General features: G+C 35.9%; 1 protein-coding gene and 1 non-coding gene across 4 annotated transcripts in view; both read left to right on the forward strand.

The window, feature by feature from the left end:
• Nucleotides 1–22,984, forward strand: part of ILA (putative protein kinase regulator ILITHYIA) — a 99,295-nt gene that overhangs the window by 46,564 nt on the left and 29,747 nt on the right. For 2 of the 3 annotated variants that reach the window (XM_020673523.2, XM_088872949.1), the window contains 8 exons: nt 6,584–6,748; nt 6,860–7,036; nt 7,477–7,599; nt 7,768–7,848; nt 7,941–8,057; nt 14,076–14,248; nt 15,166–15,243; nt 15,321–15,468. In XM_020673523.2, coding sequence (XP_020529182.1) covers nt 6,584–6,748; nt 6,860–7,036; nt 7,477–7,599; nt 7,768–7,848; nt 7,941–8,057; nt 14,076–14,248; nt 15,166–15,243; nt 15,321–15,468 — 1,062 coding nt within the window. Of the gene's footprint in view, nt 1–6,583; nt 6,749–6,859; nt 7,037–7,476; nt 7,600–7,767; nt 7,849–7,940; nt 8,058–14,075; nt 14,249–15,165; nt 15,244–15,320; nt 15,469–21,485; nt 21,725–22,984 lie in introns of those variants that run through there. The other variant, XM_088872950.1, reaches the window with a different exon arrangement.
• Nucleotides 13,007–13,150, forward strand: LOC148781232 (U4 spliceosomal RNA). The gene has a single exon (XR_016060054.1). It is a non-coding gene; the product is annotated as a U4 spliceosomal RNA (small nuclear RNA).

A 22,984-nucleotide genomic window follows, 5' to 3' on the forward strand; every position in this document is an offset into this window, starting at 1 on the left:
ACATTATAAAACTTGACAATGTAATAAAAATGATCAAAACTTAAAGAATATAAAAATGCTCAGAAAAAAGCTAAAAAGCTAGTAAGGCCAAACTTAAGGTATATGATAATCTGTACAGTAATATGGGAAAAAAAAGAGGAAAAAGAAAAAAAAAAAAAAAAAAAAAAAAAAAAAAGAAAAAAGATAGTTTGAAAGTTTTTCGGTTTAAGGGAATATAAACCTTGCCCCCTTGGACCTTTTTTTAGTGGTTTTAATCAATGCCTATATTTTTGCTCCACTCTCACCTTCTTAACACAGATCTCCCAACTCACTCTCAAGCACTTCCACGGAGTAGCCAACACAGAAACAAACTCTTTGATCTTTGCAGGAGCATACTAATGGGACCGGTCTCTTAAGGTTAACCCATCACCAGCCTCTCTCTCTTTCTGCCACATTTTTTCCACCTCGCTATTCATTTCTCTCCCCCCACCCCAAAATTATGTCCTCTCTCAATCCTTTTTCTCTGTACACCTTTTCAGTTGGTGCCATTACCCATTATTGTAGTTGTGATAGGTGATTGACAATGGTGGTACCTGAACCTCTTTACATTGTTCCAATTTTCAGCAACAGAGGGAGAGCTTAGCCTCGTCACTACAACACAGGTATGCCATTTTGTGACTCAACTTCCCCATCTTTCTCTCCCCCATCCTGTCTCTCTCCCTCTCGCCTGCATACACATCCTTCTTTCCTCTCTTTTTCTCCCATCTCACCGTACTTCACAAGATGGCTGTATTCTTTCTTCTCACACCCCTGAATTTTCAACCTCTCTCTCTTCTCGCCTTATTACCTTACTCCCTCCTACTCTGTATCATATATCTCCTGCCCTTTACACTCGTAATCTCTATCATCTTCCTTCTCCCCACAAAAAAAAAATAAAAAAAATAAAATACAACTCTTTCCCACCATCTCAACTACATCCCTCCTCCTTCTGCTGGCACATATCTTTGCCTGGGTAACTTTAAGCTCAGTTGACCCACTGGCCTTCCACCAAAGACACTCTGCCCAGTTGTATAGCTATCTTGGCAGGCAACCTGCGCCGAAGGCTTGGCTCCTCAGGGGGACTATTCTTGTCATTTCATATGTCAGCCAGCCTTTCAAAGAAGCAGCGCTCGTAGAAGAAGATCTTGTCCAAGCATGGTTTGAACTTTTTCGGCCTAAGCCCTTTCTTTGATGAAGTAGGGCTTATAGTAGATAGCCCTCCCCAAGCAGTGCCCGAAGCCTCTTAGGAAACCTCTACTGTCTCCCCCTTTCTTCCACTGCAATTGGCCCCAAAGCTAACGGCAGGGGAATATCAAGTCACATTATACCTGTGGCTGCCAGATCAAACTTATGCAACCGGTCCTCAGAGGCTCTCCGCTCGGACAATGACTAAACGTAGCTATTGCAATGGTCCTCGGAGGTCGACCAACCGCCTATCAAGTCACATTATTAGTTATCTTCTTTTTTCTCTCTCTACCTTGTTTTCTGAGCACCTAACTTGTAGGCTGCCGTCTTCTTCTGCTCTAAATATGCAACTTTTTTCTCTTTAATACAAGTTAACCTTTATTAAAAAAAAGAATAGGTGAAAAAAATATCTCCAAATTAGCAAAAATGAGAGAAAAAATGTAGGGATCTAGGCCATATTAAATGCATTAAGAGTGAGGATCAAAGAGTCTTGGTGAAAGATAGATAATTTATTTTAAAAAAATTAGGAATATAGCGGTAGAAGAAATCATTAGCAAAAATGAGGGTGGAGGTTTTAGATACATTCGTAAAATTAGGATATTTGTGAAAGAAGCTTTGAAGATGATGAAGATAGGAAAGGCTTTGGGACCAGATTCTGATAGAGGTTTAGAAGTGCATGAGAGAGATTGACATTGAATGGTTGACCAAGTTGTTCAATATGGTGTTGAGAATAAAGAAAATGCTAGACGAATGGAGGAAAAGTGCTGCGGTTTACAAGAACAAAGGAGACATACAAAATTGTGTGAACTATCGAGGGATCAAACTTATGAACCACACTATAAAGCTGTTGGAGTGAGTAATTAAGCAATGACTAAGGGATGAAATGAGTGTATCAGAAAACCAATTAGGTTTTATACATAGGAGGTCAACAACCGAGGCTATTTTCCTACTTGGGCAATTAATTGAGAAGTTTAGTGCGAAGGGAAAAGACCTCCACATGGTCTTTATTGGTCTATAGAAAGTTTATGATAAAGTACCTCAAGATTTGGCTTGGTGGGTGTTGGGAAGGAAGGGAGCCTCCAGACACTACATTGACTTGGTGAGAGATATGTACGAGGGAGTGTAAAGTAGTGTACGAACAACTACTGAAGAGACGAGTAAGTTTTGAGTGACAATAGGTCTATATGCTGGGTCAACATTGAGCCCATACCTCTTTGTCTCAATTATGGATAAGTTAACTAGGCACCTACAAGATGAGGTACTGTAGTGCTTGTTGTTCACAAATGATATAATTTTGATCAATGAGACCTGAAACAATGACAACACAATGTTAGAACTTTGGAAAGATGCTCTAGAATCTAAAAGTTTTAAAACTAGCTGGACTAAGACATAGTATATGGAATGCACGATTAGTAATAATAGCAGTAGAGACAATGAAGTAGTTAAGATTGACGACCAAGAAATACCAAAAAGGGTGCACTTTTAATATCTTGAGTCGATAATCTAGGAAAATTGAGAGATTGAGGAAGCTGTTGCACGTATAACTAGAGTTGGGTGGGTGAAGTGGGGATGTGCAACTAGAGTTTTATATATAAGTATCGGAATCGCGTATTAAGGATATAATTCTGAACTGGAATCGCGAGTCCGCGGTTCCCAGGATGAAACAAGAATTTGGAAGATTGGAATCACATTTCCAGTTTCATGGACCACGTTCTAGAATATTTTCTAAATCTCGATTTTTGGAAGGTTGGAATCAAGATTACGCATCATAGAATTTGTGATTCATAGTTTCACAACGATGTGATTCAATGTGTGGGAGACGCTGATTCCAATTTTTTAGGAATTGCAAATCCATGTTGTTTGGAAACGAGTTCTATATCATCAAGATGCTCAGTTCTTTGATGCACCAAACAATGTTTCGATCAACATCGAATCAAGTTCTAATGACCTGGTATCATGATTCAAACGCAAATGTTGAATGCAATACATTCACAAATTGTATGTTGCGGGAGGAGCTCCAGGAACCGATTCCATGTTACCAGAGGACTTTCAAGAATCAATTCTATGTTACCAGAGGAGTTCCAAAAACCCTTGTTGTATCATGTTACAATTTTTACAAGGTTAAATACTTATGATTTGGGTTTCGAAACTGTAATGTTGTGATAGCCAAAAAACTTTAATAAACTTTTGAGATGAATCCATTTACAATAATCTCTGCCGAGTTACTTAACAGATTTATTAATTTATAAATCACGAAGTGGGTGGCAGTCCCACCTCAAGGTAATAGGTTTGTGTAGCAGCCCCAACTCAGGGTAAGATGTTCATTTAGGATGCTTGCAATAACCAAAATGCTTATTATTGATCATTTACTATAACAAGTAGAGGATTATGTAGAGCATGTTTGGTGGGTGATCAATAAAGTGCTTATTGATGATCATCTACTGAACTATGTAAAATGCTTGTCATTCTTTGTCTCATTGTATATTTGGTGGGGCATGGACTTAAACCCCTAAAGAAAAAAAAGAAAGGAAAAGAAAAGAGATGGGTTAGCAGTGAATTTAAATCCATGGGTTAACAATGCTCGCGAATTGTTGTGTCAGTTGCTGAACTTGTCTGTCAAGTTCTTCAATTCTCTCATCTCTGAGATCTCGGAAGGGATCCACGAAAACCCCTTCTCACTGCCATGGGTTCGTCAAAATCACAAACCCTAAGCAATTAATCAATGAAAACTGCTGAAATCAGCAAGATTTATGTTGTTTTGGCTAAACTTTGGCTAACATCTGCAAAACCATAGACCCCACTGTAACTTCCCCTCGTTGTTGTTGATCTAGGGAAAAAAAAAACTTTACTACATTAACTTTCGTACACTGCTACAATAATTTCTATACACTGCCACAGTAACTTCGTACATTGCTACAGTACCATCCGTGTAGAGCGTGGGCTCTGATACCAATTTGGTGTAGAGAACCTGAAGAAACAATGGAAAATCAGCAAGAAAGCACCATGAAACATGTAATTTTTTACAAACCCTAAGGATTTCTCCTACCTAGGCCACAAGCCTTTGACTTCTTTTCCCAAGACATAGTCTTTTCTTTTCTTTAAAGTGGAATACGTGAATGCCTCTTCAACCCATCCACTCTCTTATTATGTTGAAATTTTATGGTTTTGGACAATAGTTGTCTATACCATTAACTTTTGATCAAAAGGTCCTAACTTAAAGTATAAGTTGAAACTAAACTCCCTAACTTTAATTTATCATCATCATCATCATAGCCTTTTCCCAATTAATTGGGGTCGACTACACGAATCCTGGTCCGCCTTTTTGCTCTGTTTAAGGTCATACCCTCAGTGAGGCCATAAGTCCCCATATAATTTCGGACTACTTTCAATCACTCCTTTTGTACCTACCCCTTGCCCTTTTCAATCCTTCCACTTGAATAAACTCCCTAACTTAATTAAAATATCTAAAAAGTGCCTAACTGGTCTAGGAATGAAATAAATAACAAAAAAAATCTGAAATAGCCTAAAAAACTTAAAAAAAATTTGAAACTATTTCTTACTTTTCTTGTTCTTATTAAAAGTCCCCTTAGGGTTTTCATCATCCAAATATAAGGGAAAATTAGGAGGATTCTGTTACTCCCAAAGAAGATACTCGTGGCTACTTGTTGTGCTTTGATGACCATCATCACATTTAAAACATATGATTAGAATTAGGACTTAGAGGGTTCCTTACCCCATATTTATCCTTATCGTCTATAGACAAAGAAATTTAAAAAGAACAAAATGACTTTGACTTCTTAAGGGCGTTGATCCCAATGTCCACCAAATGGACGGTCTAGGCTCATTGTTGGAGAGGAACTCATTTTGACATTTTTGAATAGCAAATTCAATTTATTTCCCTTTTTTTGAGGTTGATTGTTGGGACGAAGAGAATGCATATGCAAAATTTAAGATCATGCAAATGTTATGAACATGAGTTTTTGAAATAACGATTTCATTATATTATAATGAGACAGTGAATGAAATCATTCCATATTATATTGGGTACCTTCTACCTTCTAGGCTCCCTTGAGCTCCTTAAGATCAAGGGTTACCTTGAGATCTTGTTATGGTGGGACTTGTCACTAGGTAGAAGAGAGAAAAAGATAGATGATGTCACCTGACCCATATGAGATGGGAGCATATTCATGTGGAGACCAAAGTTTTAGAGAAGTGCATGACTCTCTTCAGAGAGAGAGAGAGAGGAGTAGAGTATAGGAAGGAGAATGTGTTTGAGAATTGGTGTCCTTAAAACGAGGGATTTGGATAAAATAGATATAGAGAGAGAAGGGCATGTAATTGTGTAAGAGAGAGAGAGAGAGAGAGAGAGAGAGAGAGAGAGAGAGAGAGAGAGAGAGAGAGAGAGAGAGAGAGAGAGAGAGAGAGCATCTTTGGTTTTATTGTTTTATTTATTTGTTTGTTTATATTTTATTTCCTATCGAGTGACTTGTATAAAATGCTGGAGTGCCTGTGAATGAGTTCAGATGTGAGTTTTGGTTAGAAACTTTGTTTCTATGAATTCTGTAAAGCTGTTGAAGGTAGGCTTGTTAGCTTTCCCTAATTTCAGATCAGTTCATCAGTTGTTTTAAAGAAATCTTCGTGTTTTTCTGGTTGGAATTTGCATCAGAGTGGGACCCACTAAAATGGTTTATTGGATTAAGTTTAGTGGTGATGGAGATGGGCCTTCTTTCTTTATAGCGCTCTTTCTATTTTTGTCTAAGCTTTCTCTTTGAGAGGATCAAACCAGCCTGACATACCCTTTTCTGAATTGCATAAAGCAAACTATTTTATCATGTTAAGAATTTCTTTATGGAATTCTGCCGACCTCCTTGTTAGGTCATGGTGTACCTCTTCTGTTTGGGCTCTAATATGAGAAGAAAAGCTGCAAAGAACTTTCTTTTTTGTGGTTTGCAAATTATATCGAGTAATTAAATTCTGACCCTATTGAATTTGTACACATACACTTGCACTTGTACATCCTTGTAACATCACTTTTGCTGGTAGCAGTTTCTATTGTGCATTGGTCCTCCTTGAGAGATATTTTTCTCTATGATTTTCACTAGTGTCTGTATCTCTATGTTGTGTCAAATTTGTCGAAGCTAGACTACTTCTCCTAGTTAACTTCTGGATCAGACTTGGATTGGGTTTGCCTTGTTAACCTTGTAATGGTTCTATCATTGTAACAGTTACGTCTCTGTCTAAGGCATCATTGAGCTTTTCTAGGAAGCAGCCAGATTATAATTGCCTTCTATATCTTATTATTATTCGGTTATCTATATCTCCAGTGCAATCCCTTGAGTGACAATTTATCTTTAGAAACTAATTAGTGCCCCTTGTCCAGTTAATTGCAGAGTCAGCAGAAGATGTCTGGGATCGCTATGGTTTTGATTTTGGAACAAACTATTCTGGTCTTTACAGAGCACTTTCTCATGTGAACTATAGTGTCCGTGCAGCTGCTGCTGAGGCCTTAGCTGCAGCGATTGATGAAAATCCTGAAACAACCCAAGTAAGTTTGGAATGTTATTCCTGATAGCACATGTAAGTTTAGAGGGTTTCAGTTTCTCTGTAATAGTTATATTTTATTTATACTTGTGCAATGGCCTTTTTCATTTGACAGGAAACTCTTTCAAATTTGTTTTCTTTGTATATTCGTGATATTTCGACTGGAGGGGATAGTGTGGATACTCGCTGGATTGGAAGACAGGGTATAGCGCTGGCATTACATTCTGCTGCTGATGTCTTGAGGACCAAGGATCTTCCTGTTGTGATGACTTTTTTGATATCAAGAGCACTGGTAAGTTTGGGGAATTCTTTGTAAGTTTACCTGTGAATAATTCTAATTTATAAAATTGCCACTGCTGTGGTGAACATTGATTGTTTTCTGCTTCCTTATCTCAAATTTTATTTTTCTGTAGTTTTTTGAGTTGTAGTTGTCATCTAGTTGCTTGTGCACAAATTTATTCATCTTTATGTGATATTTCTTTTATAAATTTTGAAGTTTGTGTGGTGTGTTCGTTTCCCAAGTTTGCAGGATATGGCAACTACGATTTTCTGATGGGTTTAGAATTGTTTTCATTTGTTGGTGTAGATATAAATCTGGTTTCTTTTGCACAGTTTAAAAGATAGTGGCATGACGGTGCTGCTTATAATTTGTCAGTCACTTATTATTTGTACGTTTGCATGATTCTGGCATGATGATAATGCTTCTGATTTGTCTGGTACTTTTTATTTCAGGCTGATTCTAATATGGATGTCCGTGGGAGAATGATTAATGCTGGTATAATGATCATCGATAAACATGGAAAGGATAATGTCGCATTGTTGTTTCCTATATTTGAAAACTATTTAAATAAAAAGGTAAAGTTTATTTCAAATGATTCTGGTTTATGATGTGAATTTTTCATTATTGCTAATAATTGCTTAGATTTTGTCATGCCTTTAGTCTTTCCGAGAACTGATTGTTTTTCATAACTGGGAGAATGTAGCTGCATTGATTTAGTTTTGACTTTTTCTGTAAAATTGTAGGCTTCTGATGAGGAGAAATATGATTTAGTTCGTGAGGGTGTTGTTATTTTCACAGGAGCACTTGCAAAACATTTATCAAGGGTTTGTACTGACTAAAGCAATTTACTGTCTTTCGCTCTGAAGTAAATTTTTAGATATCTAAGGCTAGCTGAAATTCCTAATGTGCATTACAGGATGACCCTAAAGTCCATACTGTGGTTGAGAAGTTGTTAGAAGTATTAAACACTCCATCTGAGGCTGTCCAACGGGCTGTTTCAGACTGTCTGTCGCCATTGATGCCTTCAAAACAGGTCAGTTGTTCTCATGTTAGGCTATTAAAGGCAATATTGTGTTCTTTATTCTTTTACAGGAGATTTTCACTGTACTATTCTCATTATTATTGTTGTTGTTAGTAGTATTGTTGTTGTTGTTGTTATTGTTATTATAAGTAGTGGTAGTGGTAGTGGTGGTGGTGGTGGAGGTAGTAGTGGTTTTAGCAGCAGCAGCAGCAGTACATAATTCTAATCATGTGGTGCGTCCTCTGTAGTTTGTGACATTATTATTATTATTGTTATTATTATTATTATTGTGGTGCATCCTCTGTAGTTTGTGACATTAGTATTGTTGTTATTGTTGTTGTTGGATTTGACCTTTTCCATCATGTATATTTTTTCACTTGGTTACAAATCGGTTGCTACTTCTTCATTTTAGTGATTGCTGTCCTGGAGTCATGAATCTTCAAGGCAAATGCTAAATGTTATGTCATTATAAATCAAATAGGGAAACCTTTATTTAGCTACACAAGTGAGGGTTTATTATTATTATTATTATTATTATTGTTTTTGGATTTGACCTTTTGCATCATGCATATTTTTTGACTTGGTTACAATTTGGTTGCTTCTTCATTTTAGTGATTGCTGTCCTAGAGTCATGAAGTATTTTTTTTCACTTGGTTACAATTTGGTTGCTACTTCTTCATTTTAGTGATTGCTGTCTTGAGTCGTGAATCTTCAAGGCAAGTGCTAAATGTTATATCATTATAGATCAAATAGGGAAACCTTTTATAGCTACACAAGTGGGGGTTTGTCCACCCTTTTATTTATGTAGACGAAAGTTTACAAGATTTAAGATAGACCTTGTGTGATACAGTATCTAGTATCTACAAAGATTCTCGCTGCAACTATCTCTGTATATCTTATATATATTAAGAAATCACTGGATTTGTTCGAACTCACTCGAGATTAATTGGAAATTTGCATTTCCATCTCTCATATAGTACTAACTTTTTCATTTCTTGGTAATATTTTCTTGCTTTCCGGGAAACTATTTCAAATCTTCCATATGCCTTAGTGCCTCTTGAATGGTCTGGTAATGGTTTTCTTTTGCTAGCTAGTTTCTTTCTTGCCATATGATCCAAGTTAGAGTGGGGAGGCTTTGCAAAAAGCTTGTCTAGGATCTTGTTATGGAACTTCTTTTGGAACCAATTATTTAAGAGACTTCAAATGGGGCTCATTTTGAATCACATATGATGCTTGCCATATGATCCAAGTTAGAGTGGGGAAGCTTTGCAAAAAGCTTGTCTAGGATCTTGTTATGGAACTTCTTTTGGAACCAATTATTTAAGAGACTTCGTATGTTTAGATCAAATGGGGCTCATGTTGAATCTCCACATATGTGATTGCCAAATCTCCCTAACAAAGGCACATGTTGTGAAGAGATGATCATGATCTTCGATTTTGGCTCTACACAGGAGGTACCTACAGCCTCTATAGAAACCCCATTTTTGTACTATCGGCGGTTGGAAGACATTATTAATAAGCTATTCATATGAACCACAAGGCTAGGTGTAAATTGGTTTATCGCATATTTCCTCAAGAATTTTGTTTTTAGTGTCGTGGTCTCTTGTATGTTCATTGGTGCTTTTTAATGTGATTTCCCTATCATCATTAGGCACCGATGAGAGTCCATCTTCTTTCCCACTCTACCTATATGAAGGTTTTCTAGTATTATCATCAATCTCCTCCCACTCAATGGAGGTAGTTATCATGAATTCTCATCCCAAAATTGGGATGTGGCTAGGGATCTTTCAAGCCCCAAATCTCTTCTAATTTCTTACTCGGATATCTCATGAGAAAATCAATATTAGAATCATCTCCTATGAGCCATTTGCTATTTTCCTTCATCCATTAGAGTCATCATCATCATCAGAGTCTTTTCCCAATTTTTTAGGCTGGCTACACGAATTTTGGTCCGCCTTTTTGCTCTATCAAGGGCCATAACCTCAATGAGGCCTTAAGTCCCCATATCTTTATTCACTGATTTCAACTATATCCTTTTGGGCCTACTCCTTACCCTCTTTGAGCCTTTCACTTGAACCAACTTACACCTCCTAACAGATGCCATACTAAGTCTGTGTTGCACATGGCTAGCCTATTTAGGTCAACTTTCTCTCATCTTATTACCTATTGGAACCAAATCTAATTTTTCCCCAATGTATTCTCCTTCATCGATGGAAGTATCTCATGTATTCCTTTCCAAGCCTAAAAACTATTCTATAGGGTTTTTACGCACAACACTTTACTTATATTTGGTTCCAGTTCTTGGTTTCTAAGGTAAGCACAGAAGCATTGTTTAGTGAAATGGTTTCTTATTTGTTATGTTCTTTGGAGTTGTGTCTGCGCTAATACATTTGATTCCTTTTAAGTGTTGTGTCTTGGTTCTGTGTATGAAGATGGAAAAGAATATTTTTTGTTGTACCAATGAAAATTTTTAGCATATTATGATATTTATGAGCAGTGGTTTAAAAAATGGATCGGTGCCCTAGATCGGACACCACAAAAACCCTTCCGGATAGGTGAACCGCGATCTGACTCGGGAAAGGCCGAATTGGTCTTAAAAAAAATCTGAAAAAATTATTAAAAATTTTTATAAATGTTTTTTAGGAATCCAATAAAAAATGGGGGTACTCCATTAAGAACTTTCATTTTTTTTTCGTCAATATGCGAATATTGAGATGTTTTTCCCCTGCATGAACTACTATTAACCATTAAATTTATCACACAAAAGGATAAGCATAGAATTATCATGGATGAAATATATCATCATACATGGACTACAATAAGGAATGGATTAAATCGATGAAAAAATGGCCACCAAAATCTCGAATTGGTAGAAAATCCTAATCCACTAAAAAAAACCCAAATTATTACAACCTAACTAACTATAATCCAAAATTATTACAACCTAACTAATTGTAATAATATATACTTAAATTGAAATTGTTGGTTTACATTTTATAATTATTTTACTAAACAAATAATAATAAATCCAAAATATCTTATAATGTCATCTAATTTAAAATATATTATTGACAACTGTAAGAAAAAATAGTACATTGCATAATTTATAATGCAATGTTTTTTCAAAAATCTAGTTTTTCAGGTTTTTAAAATAAATTTAGTGGCAGAGCTTGTTAGTAGAGAGAGAGAGTGATAGTTATTTCAAATAGCCTCAGTGTATATACCCTATCTTTAAATTAATATTCCTAAATTTATGTTAAAGTCCACCATGTTATAAAAAAATAAAAATAATTAGGCTATTTATTCCTAAGTAAAAAAAAAATTCTAACAATAGTCATTCATATATGCGAGAGAAAAAAAGAGCTAACATGCTTCAAGCCTATATTGTATTACCTTTATATATCTAATTTAAGCTTACGATAATCGCAGCTCAAATGCGTGTTTGAAAGACATGATACTTGTTGTGTTAGCTTTTATTTATTTATTAACAAGAAATACTTGTTGCATTACCTTTTCCTTTTTTTTTGACAAGAAAAATAAGAATATGATATTGCCTAGTACCTTTTATTTTATTTTTTGACAAAAAGAATTTTTTTTTTACAAGAATTTATTTTATTTTTTGACATAAAGAATTTTTTTTTGACAAGAAAAATAAGAAGATGGTACTTTTATTCTATTTTATTTTTTGAGAAATTAAATTTGTTTTTGACAAGAACAATAAGAAGATGGTACGTTTTATGTTTTTTTTAAAAACAAAATGATGCCCGAGAGAATTCGAACAAGAGACATCTACCATAAAAAACGGACATGATAAGCACCACGCCACTTATTGTGATAGCCTTCATATTAAATGAATATATTACCTTTTCAAATTGGCAGTGGGAATTGTCCCACAACGAAAAATTCAAGTACTGTTAATAAAAGACCTGAGGACGCTCTTATGAATAACAAATGCATGGGCATGGGGCCTCTTGGTGGTCGTGGTGACTATCAATAATAGATTAAACCATGTTTTGAAAAACATTATCCCAAATACCCTCGGGCGGTTTACTATTGAGACTCGGTCGGACTCGCCGGTTTTCCTGTAGAACCGGGCAGTTTATTGTAAAGACTCTGGCAGACTTGCCGATTCTTCTCTAGATTCGCCCGATTTCCGATATTGTACAGGAATCGGCACGGGGTAGCCGATTCCCGTGTCGACCTGGGAGATTCCGGGTAGATTCGACTCGCTGATTTTTAAATCCCTGTTTATGACTATGTATTATTGTTCTTCACTTCTGGTTTAAACTTGATTTTGGCAATTTGCTTCTGGCTTGTCGATTGACATATTTTATAGTCTTTGGGCAACTCACTGCTTTATCATGCATGTCTATATTTGGTATGATTGGAACTTCTTGACATATTATTGTTCTCTACTTCAAATATTCTCTGTGGGAAACCATATTTATATATGAAATATTATTGTTATTAGTTTTTACACCATCTTGTATGGTGGGATTTCATCAACACACTCAGATTGTATCAAGGTGGTCAAGGATTCAACCCTTGAAATTTGTTCCCAAACAAAGCCAAGTTGACCTAGCCTTTTCTTTCGTTACACCATCTTAATGCTGTCATCTAAATGGAGTCAAAATGTTAATTAACTTGTTTTTCCTGTTTCTTCTCAAGTTTCTGAAGGTGCTTCAGTGTTTATGAACTCATTTTGGTTAGGATTTTGATTATCGCGTAGATGCTCTCTCTTTCATCTAATGCATTATATGCATCTGCTTCGTTACTTGAAGTGAACAAATCCATTGTAGCCCTTGAAAAAGAAATTGACAAAATAGATGTATGAAGGAAGAGGGACAAATACAATTGTAAAGGACTTATATGCAATTCATTCACTTTTAATCTTATTTACCGAACTAATATGCAACTCATTTGCATTTAATCTAGTTCGGCTTAACTAAAAAATGCTTAAAATCTTTGCGCTTGGGGCAATAATGTCAGTAATGAAGTTCCACTGAGGCAAGTCAATTGCTGGTTGTGGACTCTTACTGGACCCTTCTTATGCCCAGATTATTTCTGGACTTTGAGAAGTTCCTGAATGGCCTACTAATTAGGGCAAGATTTCCCTAAAAGAACTTGAAAAAAAAAGCTTAAAAACTGCAACAAATGCCACCGAGGCAAGTCAATTGCTGGTTGTGGACTCTGACTGGACCCTTCTTAGGCCCAGATTATTTCTGGACTATGAGAATTTCCTGAAGGGCCTACTAATTAGGACAAGATTTCCCTAAAAGAACTTGAAAAATTAAAAACTGCAACAAATGTATTAGTTGTGGAAAGGAAAAATTTGGGATAGAAAATATATAGAAACATAGTCAGTCATGAAAATCTATGTAATTTCTTTTTTGATCAATAAGACTTCTTCAGCTAGGTATTTCTGCAAAGACAAGCCAAAGTAATACTAAAAGAATATGTCATTGTTAATTGTAGGGCATAGGAGGCTTAATATTTTCTACAGCCCCATAAATTTGAACCCACTAAAATCATGCCAAAAACCTGAAAATGTAAAATGAAGTAAAATTTATTATTATTACTATGTTTCTTTGTAACAATATGGGGTTTACAGAAACCTTGGCCCCTTCTTCCTTGTCCAGACTTTTTTCTTAATGCTGAATGATTCCTTGCTTCAACTTTAGAGTTTGATTTGAAGTGTTTTTCTTGGACGGAACAGAACCGAGTGTGCTGATGTGGATGCTCTTCATCTTGAGCCATGGCTTCTGAATTGTTAGGCCCGTGCGGGTTTTGGCATTTTAAATATAAATATGCCGTGGGTCATTGCGTCTTATATATCCATTGTTGCTTGTTTTTTTCCAATTGTTTACTTTCACTAATTTATTTGGACAACTGTTAATATTATTTCATTGAATTCTCATCTAGGTATGGTGCTTAGTGTAACAAGTATCTGGTTATTTCTTTTTCCTTTTTTTTTTTGGTATTCTTATCTCATTTATGGTGTGTTTGTTGTTGACTCTTTCCCTGTGACAGGAAGATGGCCAGGAACTTGTTTCAAGGCTTTTAAACCATTTGATGCATAGTGAGAAGTATGGGGAACGACGAGGAGCAGCATTTGGACTCGCTGGTGTTACCAAAGGTTTTGGGATCTCTAGCCTGAAGAAATATGGAATCATGGCCATCTTAAGAGATGGTCTTGAAGACAGGTTTGCAATTTCTCTTTAACCTTTTATTCTTTCTTGTTGCAATGGCCTATTGGGGTTTGGAATCTGTGAGAAGTTCTTTTGATTTTTATAAAGGTTCCTCAAGCAGTTTGTTGAACTGGGAGGTACTATTTTGGTGGTAAATATGGGAGACTAGGTAAAATTTATAATATCGGAGAAGTTGTCTCATTCTGTCCATGAATTTGAATCCGTATATACTATGAGTGTTCGTTTCAGAATTGATAGAGGAAAATGCCATATGACTCAAATAGGTCTTCACTTTTATGCTGTTAAGATACTTTTTAGGCAGTTTTTTTGTGAATATGTGATTGTCTATTTCTGGTCCAACCTTGTGGATGATTGCACATTCCACTCTTGCACCTAATGCATGGTTATTGTGATGTTTTACATTGATTATGAAGGTGATCCTCTCTTTCTTGATGATTCATGTGTTGTTGGTTTGATTCATTACATTTTTTATGCATTTTGGGCTGTAATATTATTTTTGTTGACCACATTCTAGCCTTAGTGAGCAAAATTCTCCTGTAGAGTTGTGATTGGAGATCCTCCATGGTCATGATACTCATTGTAAGATCCCTTTGATGTGTTTTGTTGGGGCATCTATGCTGTAACAGATTTCACTACATAACAGGAGAAAAAGTTGCGGGTTACATTGGTTGCCCATGTAACATCTATGTTTTACAAGTCAATAAATTTACATGGTGTCTTATCTTATGATATATGGTTATTTATTATTATGATATATAGTTATATACTGGTATATTTGCACTTTTTCATGTTGTCTGATATTGCTGTGTGATTTTATTTATGACTATTGTTCTGAACCATTTATGTAAATTTGCACTTGAATCCCTGCTGGATACTAAATTAGTATTGAATGGCTTTGATATTATACACAGGAATTCGGCGAAGTCGCGTGAAGGAGCATTACTTGGATTTGAATGCCTCTGTGAGAAGCTTGGTCGACTATTTGAACCGTATGTTTACTCTTCTTGTCTACTTAGTTTTAGCGTTGCTGACTTTTGCATGACTGACTTGTTTGGTTATGTTTCAGGTATGTGATCCAAATGCTACCTCTACTTCTTGTCTCTTTTTCTGATCCAGTTGTTGCTGTTCGAGAAGCTGCAGAATGTGCTGCTCGTGCAATGATGTCTCAACTAAGTGGTCAAGGCGTGAAGCTCGTTCTTCCATCCCTACTTATGGTACACTATTTAATTCTGGGAAGATCTATGCTGCCTTCTTTAATTTGTTGTTGTCTATTGCATGATCAGTCATTGAAAATTAATGCTTTTCTTATATATTTGTCTTTTTGTTGGTAAAAAAGCCTTTTTTTTTTTAATAAGAAATAACACTTATCAAGCGGTACTGTTCTGGTTGAGGCTTTAGTTTGTGGTTCTTTGTTTTGGTTTATTGGTTGTTATTTTTAAATTTTGTTTGGTCTTCAAAGCAATGTCTTGCTTAGAAGACATAAAAATAAAAGAAAGGGTTGGTCTTTTCTTTCAACCAAAGATTCCATAGACTCCTTTCGAAAACTAGTTTGAGTGTGATGAATTTGTGGACGGGATGAACATCACAATTTGACTAGATTAGTTCTGTAACCTATGTAAAGTTGCTTCCATTTGGTTTTGATAGCAGCCAAGGGGTGCCTATTATTTTGTTCGCAAATTATTCTTGGTATTGGGTATAAATCTAAGCCAAGTAAGTTTTTTACTGCATAGGTGTTCTTGTATGCAGTCTTTCTGGAAGAAATTCAACCGTCTAAAAGTCAGGACGACATGTTGAAGTAGTAAGGAGTTGAAGGCGAACTCTATAACCCCATAGGGATAGGCATCCAGCTCTCTCTCTCTCTCTCTATGTGTGTGTGTGTGTGTGTGCATGTGCGTGTGCGTATGCGTATGCGTATGTATGTGTGTGTTACAAATGAGTCAGTTTAGTCAACATCTTCAAAAAAAAAGTCAGTCATATCAGAATACTACACTTGTACATGATAAATATTTCAAATAGTGCCTCTATACATGATGGTTACAGAAGCCAAAATATATTCTACTCCTGCGGGAGTAGAATGTCCATTTACTCCATCAGGTAAAACCCCACTTAGAATTAATTTAGGACCCCAAAGTTTGGGATGTAACATCTTCAACCCATAGATTAACCTCAATTAAGAAAATTCCCTAATATGTATGTATGTCTCAAGATTGTATAGAGACGATCCAATTTGTAGATGGTGAAATCTACATGTTAGAAAACTCAAATTCCAATTTGCTTTTTTTTTTTGGGGAGTATAATCATCTACCATTCTTTAGTCGTTCCCAAAATTTGAGATTGTAAAAGTCCTCCCAAGTAGGTCTTCTGACAGAGGCAGTAGAAGTAAACTGTGCTCCCGAGGGAGCATTCTATACTTTACAGAAATTACATCATTGTCTTTAGACTCTTATTCCTAACATCCCCCCTCAAAGTGTGCAAGTTGTAAGATCATGGACGGTGGCTTTGAGAAACCAATGTTTGAGAAGGCTTTGACCATAGACACATTGCTGTGAGACAGAAAGGCGAGTGTTGGGGTCTCCTGCCCAATCTGCATCGGCTAAGGCAAAGATGTTGGTGAAGAGGGTATGACAGGACAAGAATAAACAAGTCCATCGGTGGTTGTTGCTTTGATATGCCAAAGAATGCATTTCACAGCCTCGATATGGCTCGTCCTGAGTGAATGTTTTTATTGTAATCTGGTTCACAGAAAACAAGATATCGGGCCTGATAAAAGAGAAAATTGTATTGCTCCAGCGGTATTCCTCAAGAGGGGGCAATAAGTTCCTCGCGTCATCTTTGAGGTTATAGTTAAGGTGGTATGGTTTGCACTGGCTTAAAACTCTAGCATGCCTGTACGCTTGAGCAAGTCAACAACATCCTTTTGTTGGGTCAAGATCATGGAATCTAGCCTTCTATGCCATAGTTTCGGGGATCTTGGTGAAGGGGTGGCATTCCCCTCTTGGAATCTGGTTACGGCGATCCGGGAGCTGGAGCTTGAGCGGTACTTGCTTCCTCACATAAAGGGATCTTGATCCCTACTTATTGGGATCTTCGTACCTAATCTAAAGGGATCTCGGTTCCTAATCTAAAAGGATCTTGATCCTTGACTTCAAAGGACCTTGATCCCTATCAATGGGGGATCATGACTCCTCAAAAGATGGATCGCTTTTCGAATATGACGGGTCAATTTTAAGGGTTTGTATGCATGTGCTTGTTACCCCTGATGGTAATGAGTTCATAGTCCATGAGAAATCTTTTAGTATTACTGATATTGATGAGTTTATAGTCCATGTACTCATTTCAATTATGTAGCATTGCCCATGAGAAATCTTCTAATAATACTATGTGACTATCAACATTAATTTAAATCAACTATATCAATGTACTTTATTACATAAAATACTATGTATATGCTAATAAGTATACAATCCATGAACTCATTTCAAATATATAGCATAGTCGATGAGAAATCTTATAGTAATAACATCACCATTAATTTAATTCCACTAAACCAATGTACCTTAATATAAAGAATACTAAGCATATGGCTTTTTAATTATTAACATTTCATGAATTAATTTTTTTAAACAAAATGTCTTATATATCTTTTTATGGTTCCTACACAATTGAGGGTTTCTTTTATTTTATATTATTTAAAAGTGTTTGAAAGTAATGACATTTTTCATTTATTTATTTTTTCTCATAATTATCATGATTAAATTTTGGTTTATAGCACAAAAGCTTTTATGGATTTCGTAATTACATGTATGTCTTTCATCTCAGAAAAATTAATTTAATATCATTTCAAGCATTTAATGCATCTCACTTCAAAGCCTTCTTAAATCTATTTCTTGATTTTTTAATTATTAAGATTTCATAGAAATATTTTTAAACAAAATGTCGTACCTATCGATTTATATTTTCTACAATTGAGGGTTTTTTTTTATATTATTCAATGTTTTAAAGTGGTGATATTTTTCATTGAATTTTTTATTCTCTTAATTTTCATGTCAAAATTTTGGATGATAGTACAAAATCTTTTATTGGATTTCGTACTTACCTTCATGTCTTTCATTTCCTAAAATATTAATTAAATATCATGTCAAGCATTTAATGCATCTCACTTCAATTCTCCCTTAAATCAATTTCTTGATATTTAAGATAATACAAAGTCTTTCATTGGATTTCGTTCTTGCCTTAATGTCTTTCATTTCGTAAATTATTAATTAAATATCATGTCAAGCATTTAATTCATCTCACTTCAATTCTTCTTTAAAATCAATTTCTTGATATTTAAATTATTAAGATTTTATAGATTCTATTTTTTAAACAAGATTTCTTATCTAGCTATTCATATTTTTTACAATTGACGAAGTTTTTATATTAGTTAAATGTGTTTGAAAGTAATGATATTTTCCATTTAATTTATTTTATTCTCTTAATTTTCATGTCAAAATTTTGGATGATAGTACAAAATCTTTTATTGGATTTCGTACTTAGCTTTATGTTTTTCCATTGTTTAAAAATTTATTTTGTATCATTTCTAGCATTTAATACATCTAACTTCAAATCTTCCTTGAATCTATTCTTTGATTTTTTTTTAATAAACTTTTTACTATAGTATATATTTTTACACAAATCACTCTTTAATTTCAAATAAATCATATTATTAGTAATAGAAAATGTACTCTTTGGACTTTGTGCCTCACTTATGTCTATCTTGTGTTTATACTTTTATTTTTAAAGGGTGTGGTTTCTATAAGGTTGAGGCCCTAAATAATCAAAGTTGTGCATATATATCTACACACACACACACACACACATTTGGGGCGCTTCCCCTGTGCTCCCATATACATGTTGTTTATAAATACGAGATTGCTCCCTAAGCGGAAGAGGGTGAAGAATCTGGAGAGAAGGTAGCAGGAGTACTTATCAAAATCATGGCCTTTGAATATCTCATCAATATTGAAGAGGTGGAGCATTCAAAAAATTTGGGGCCTTGGATTCAGAGTAGTGCAGTGGAAGTGTGGTCGACGCAACTGCAAATTATAGCCCTGATTTCAGAAAGTGATAAAATAAATGTCGAGAAAACCTCTAAAGACCAGAAAATTGAATTTGTAGTTTCCTACATGATTTTTAATAGGAGTTCAAGGATAGCCGTATTTGATAAATTTGCATTGATTCCTCATTATACATATCAGGATCCCTTTCTCGAGGAATTATCTTAACCACGAATAATATATGAGCCAACAAAGAAGGAGCCGGCTGAAGATAGGTGTTTTTGATGTTGAATTCATCTTAGCACACTTCAAAACTCGAGGACGAGTTTTTTCCAACCATGGGAGAATGATGGAGGAAAATTATTTTTATTTTTTATTTCTATTCAATTTCAAAGGATGTATATTATAGTTTTAGGGCTTATTTCTCGGGATTGTTATTTTTTTGGAATTCTAGGGTTTTTATATTTATTTATTTCATGAGTATTGTTCACAATTACTGTTCATGAGTACTGCTCATGAGGGAGAAACTATCATTGTGAATTTTAAATTAAGTTAGGATATATGGGACAATGTGCTATTTGTTTGGTAGTGTTTTTGTACTTGGAGCATTAAGTTGTAATATATAAAAAGTGTCTGGGGCTTGAGGGGGTCAATTTCACATGATTTTTAAATATTGGAGGCAGAAAAACTTAGGCTTTTGCAACCCTAGCTTGGGTATGGAGAAGAAACCTTAGCTTTTTTTGAATTGTACTTGTGTTTGGCTTTGTTTCTTGTTGCTTTTACTGCTTCCTCAAATTTCCTTACATCATTTTTCTTCATGAGATAAAAATTCCAACAGTAACGGATCTGATCCACCCGTATGCCCCATGAGGCCATGTCCTTGAATAAACATGGCAATTTGTGTTTTTCAATCCAGGAGACTAGTAGCATCAAGTTTGTTTGGATCAAGTTGAGGCAAGAATGATGTATTAATCGAAGTTGTCATGATGTAGATTCTGTAAGGTAGACTGCAAGATTAGTGTGTCAAGATTAGGGGGAAGAGAGATTTCTAGTGACGGTTTTGATAGTGGAAAAAGGAAGGGTTTTTTGTTTGGGAGTTGGGAAGGTGAAGGGATTGCAAGATTAGGGTTTGCAAAATTAGTAGAGATTTTCTTTAAGGGAGAAGTTTAGGGTATTGAGAGGAAAAAAGAAGAAAAGAAAGCGTTTTGATTAGGTTTTTGCGAAGGGTAATTTAAGAGATTGCATGATGGGATTTGTAAGACTGGTTGCGAGATTAGTTTTATTTTGTTTGATTTTTTGAAGCAAAGATTCTCAGATTTATAGACTTTGAGAGATTAGTGTTTTTTTTTTTTGTCGAAAGAAGTAGATTGTGAGATTTTCAGGTAGGATTTTTTTGGTAGTTCTCAGAATTTCATTTACTTACGAGGCAAGTTTTGCTTGGGGTTTTGTTAGTCTTTAATTAGAAGAAATATGAGGGGAGAATGAAGATTTGATGGGTAACTTTGATGCTTGCTAGCTCCAGAGATCAATTAATCTGCTGTGATTTCATGGAAGAAACTCAATTATGGCTAAGCGACAAGAGAAGAAGCTGAAGCAATGAGGAGGTGGGATGATGTCAACTCTATAACCTTGGAAGGATGGGCATCCAATTTTATTGATATATGTGTTACAAATGAGTTATGATTATATTACAAGACTACTCTTATACATAACGAACATGTAAATGCTGCCCCTATAGGTAATAAATATTACGAAAGTTACATCCTTGCCCTCAAATACTGCCCCTATACGTAATAAATATTACGAAAGTTACATCATTGCCCTTAGACTGTTATTCATAACACTGCTCTGGTCAGGAAGCAATGTTCTGTTACTCAGGTTTCTTGCTGTTTTACACCACTAACATAAGGGTGTTCTTTTTCCACACCTTTGGATATGATGATTGTCCTTTTTTTTTCCCATTTTTCTTGAGAATGATGACTTTAAAATGTGTATAAAGAGAGATGAAGAGAGGCCTTCTCAAAGTACAAAATAGTAACTATGGTGAGATCTCAAGAGTTGCACATTTGACACCTTCTCTAGACAAACGGTAAGCCATAGCATTCCCTTCTTGCAATTGCATGGATTGTAAAATGAAATGAGCATATCTTCACACACCTCCCATATCTCTAACAGTATGTTTACCACTCTTTAAGGTGATGGACACTCCTTACTTACCCATCGAATGACATTGTGGCTCTTGCCTCCATGCCAATAGAAAGTGATCCTGGTTGAAACTATTCACACCCTGCTGGAAAGAATGCTTGCTTCAACATAAGTAGCCACAAACTCCCCAAGGGGGCCTTTAAATGACAAGATCTCCCCTCGGTGAATCCACCAGACTCCACTCCACCAGCGAGATCTGGATTGCGTTGCAAGCACCCGTGAAATCTAGGTCTGTTGAATACCTCCCTTAAAACATATTTTAGCTCTGTTTCGGACGTTGCATAAAACAGAGTTGACATCAGCCCTTTGATGTTGTTTAGTGACGTCTCGGTCTTTCATCGGACACTAGAGCCTGTTGTCTCTCTTTTTACTTTTGACATTTTTGAGTGCCTGCAGATGGTTCAAATTACGTTAAAATCATCCAATCTTAGATCTTCGCTGCGATATAGTTGAACTATAGGTCAATGATTGGCATCTGTCCCCACCCATTCATGGGTATGCCACTCTGAACTTCTGATACTGAGGTCAAACTATCACCAGATATGTGATCATCCTCCAAATGTTCTCCTTAAGAAGTGAACAAAATTTTACCAACCTGGCCACCTGGGCAGGCCAGGGGGCTATCCGAACTGAATGAGCCCTAGGTTAGGGTCTTATCCAGATGTCTCCTAGGGTGCCTGTCCACCTAGGCCGCTCAATGGAGCCCTTGGCCTGAAAAAGGCCCTCCGCCAACGGATTGCAAGTGTTCGATGTGAGTCATATCTCTCTCTCACACACACATACACATTCTTGGAGTGCACACACAGACCCATGTGCTTCCCCCCCCCCCTTCTCTCTCTCTCTCTCTCTCTAAATGTAAACAGAAGCAAAAGAGGAAGACAAACTTCAAATGTTCGATGCGAGATCCCCTTTCTCTTTTTCGAGATTCTTTCTCTATTTCTTATCGACCCAAATGTTTTCTCTCTATATATATAGCAAGAAGAAAAAGAAGAATACGATCTCCAAGTGTTTGACATGAGGTCTCTCTCTGTCTCTCACATGCACACGAACCCATATACTCTCTACATATAAGAAGACAAAAAAGATGACGGCCTCCACTGTTTGATGTACTACCCCCCACCTCTCTTTCTTTCATGGACCCATATGGTCTCTCTATACATATAAAAAGAAAGAAAAGATGGCCACCAATTGGTCAATTTCAAGGCTCTATCTCTCTATACACACACAAACCAATATGCTCTCTCTCTATCTACATTTTAAGAAGAAAAAGAGGAAGATGACTTCAAGTGTTTAATGCGAATCCCCTCTCTCTTTCCCACAGACCCATGTGCTCTCTCTTATGCTACATATAAGAAGAAAAAGAAGAAGACGATCTTGATGTGCATTGATTAAAGCGATGCACGTCGCACCCAAGCGGGTGATCCCTAGGCGCTTGCCTAGAACCCCGCCTAGGCAGTCAACCGGTTACCTAGGCTGGTGCCCAGGGCTC

This window comes from Amborella trichopoda, chromosome 7 (assembly GCF_054954075.1).
Source record: "Amborella trichopoda isolate Santa Cruz 75 chromosome 7, AtrichopodaSantaCruz75HAP2 v2.0, whole genome shotgun sequence".
Taxonomy (NCBI): domain Eukaryota; kingdom Viridiplantae; phylum Streptophyta; class Magnoliopsida; order Amborellales; family Amborellaceae; genus Amborella; species Amborella trichopoda.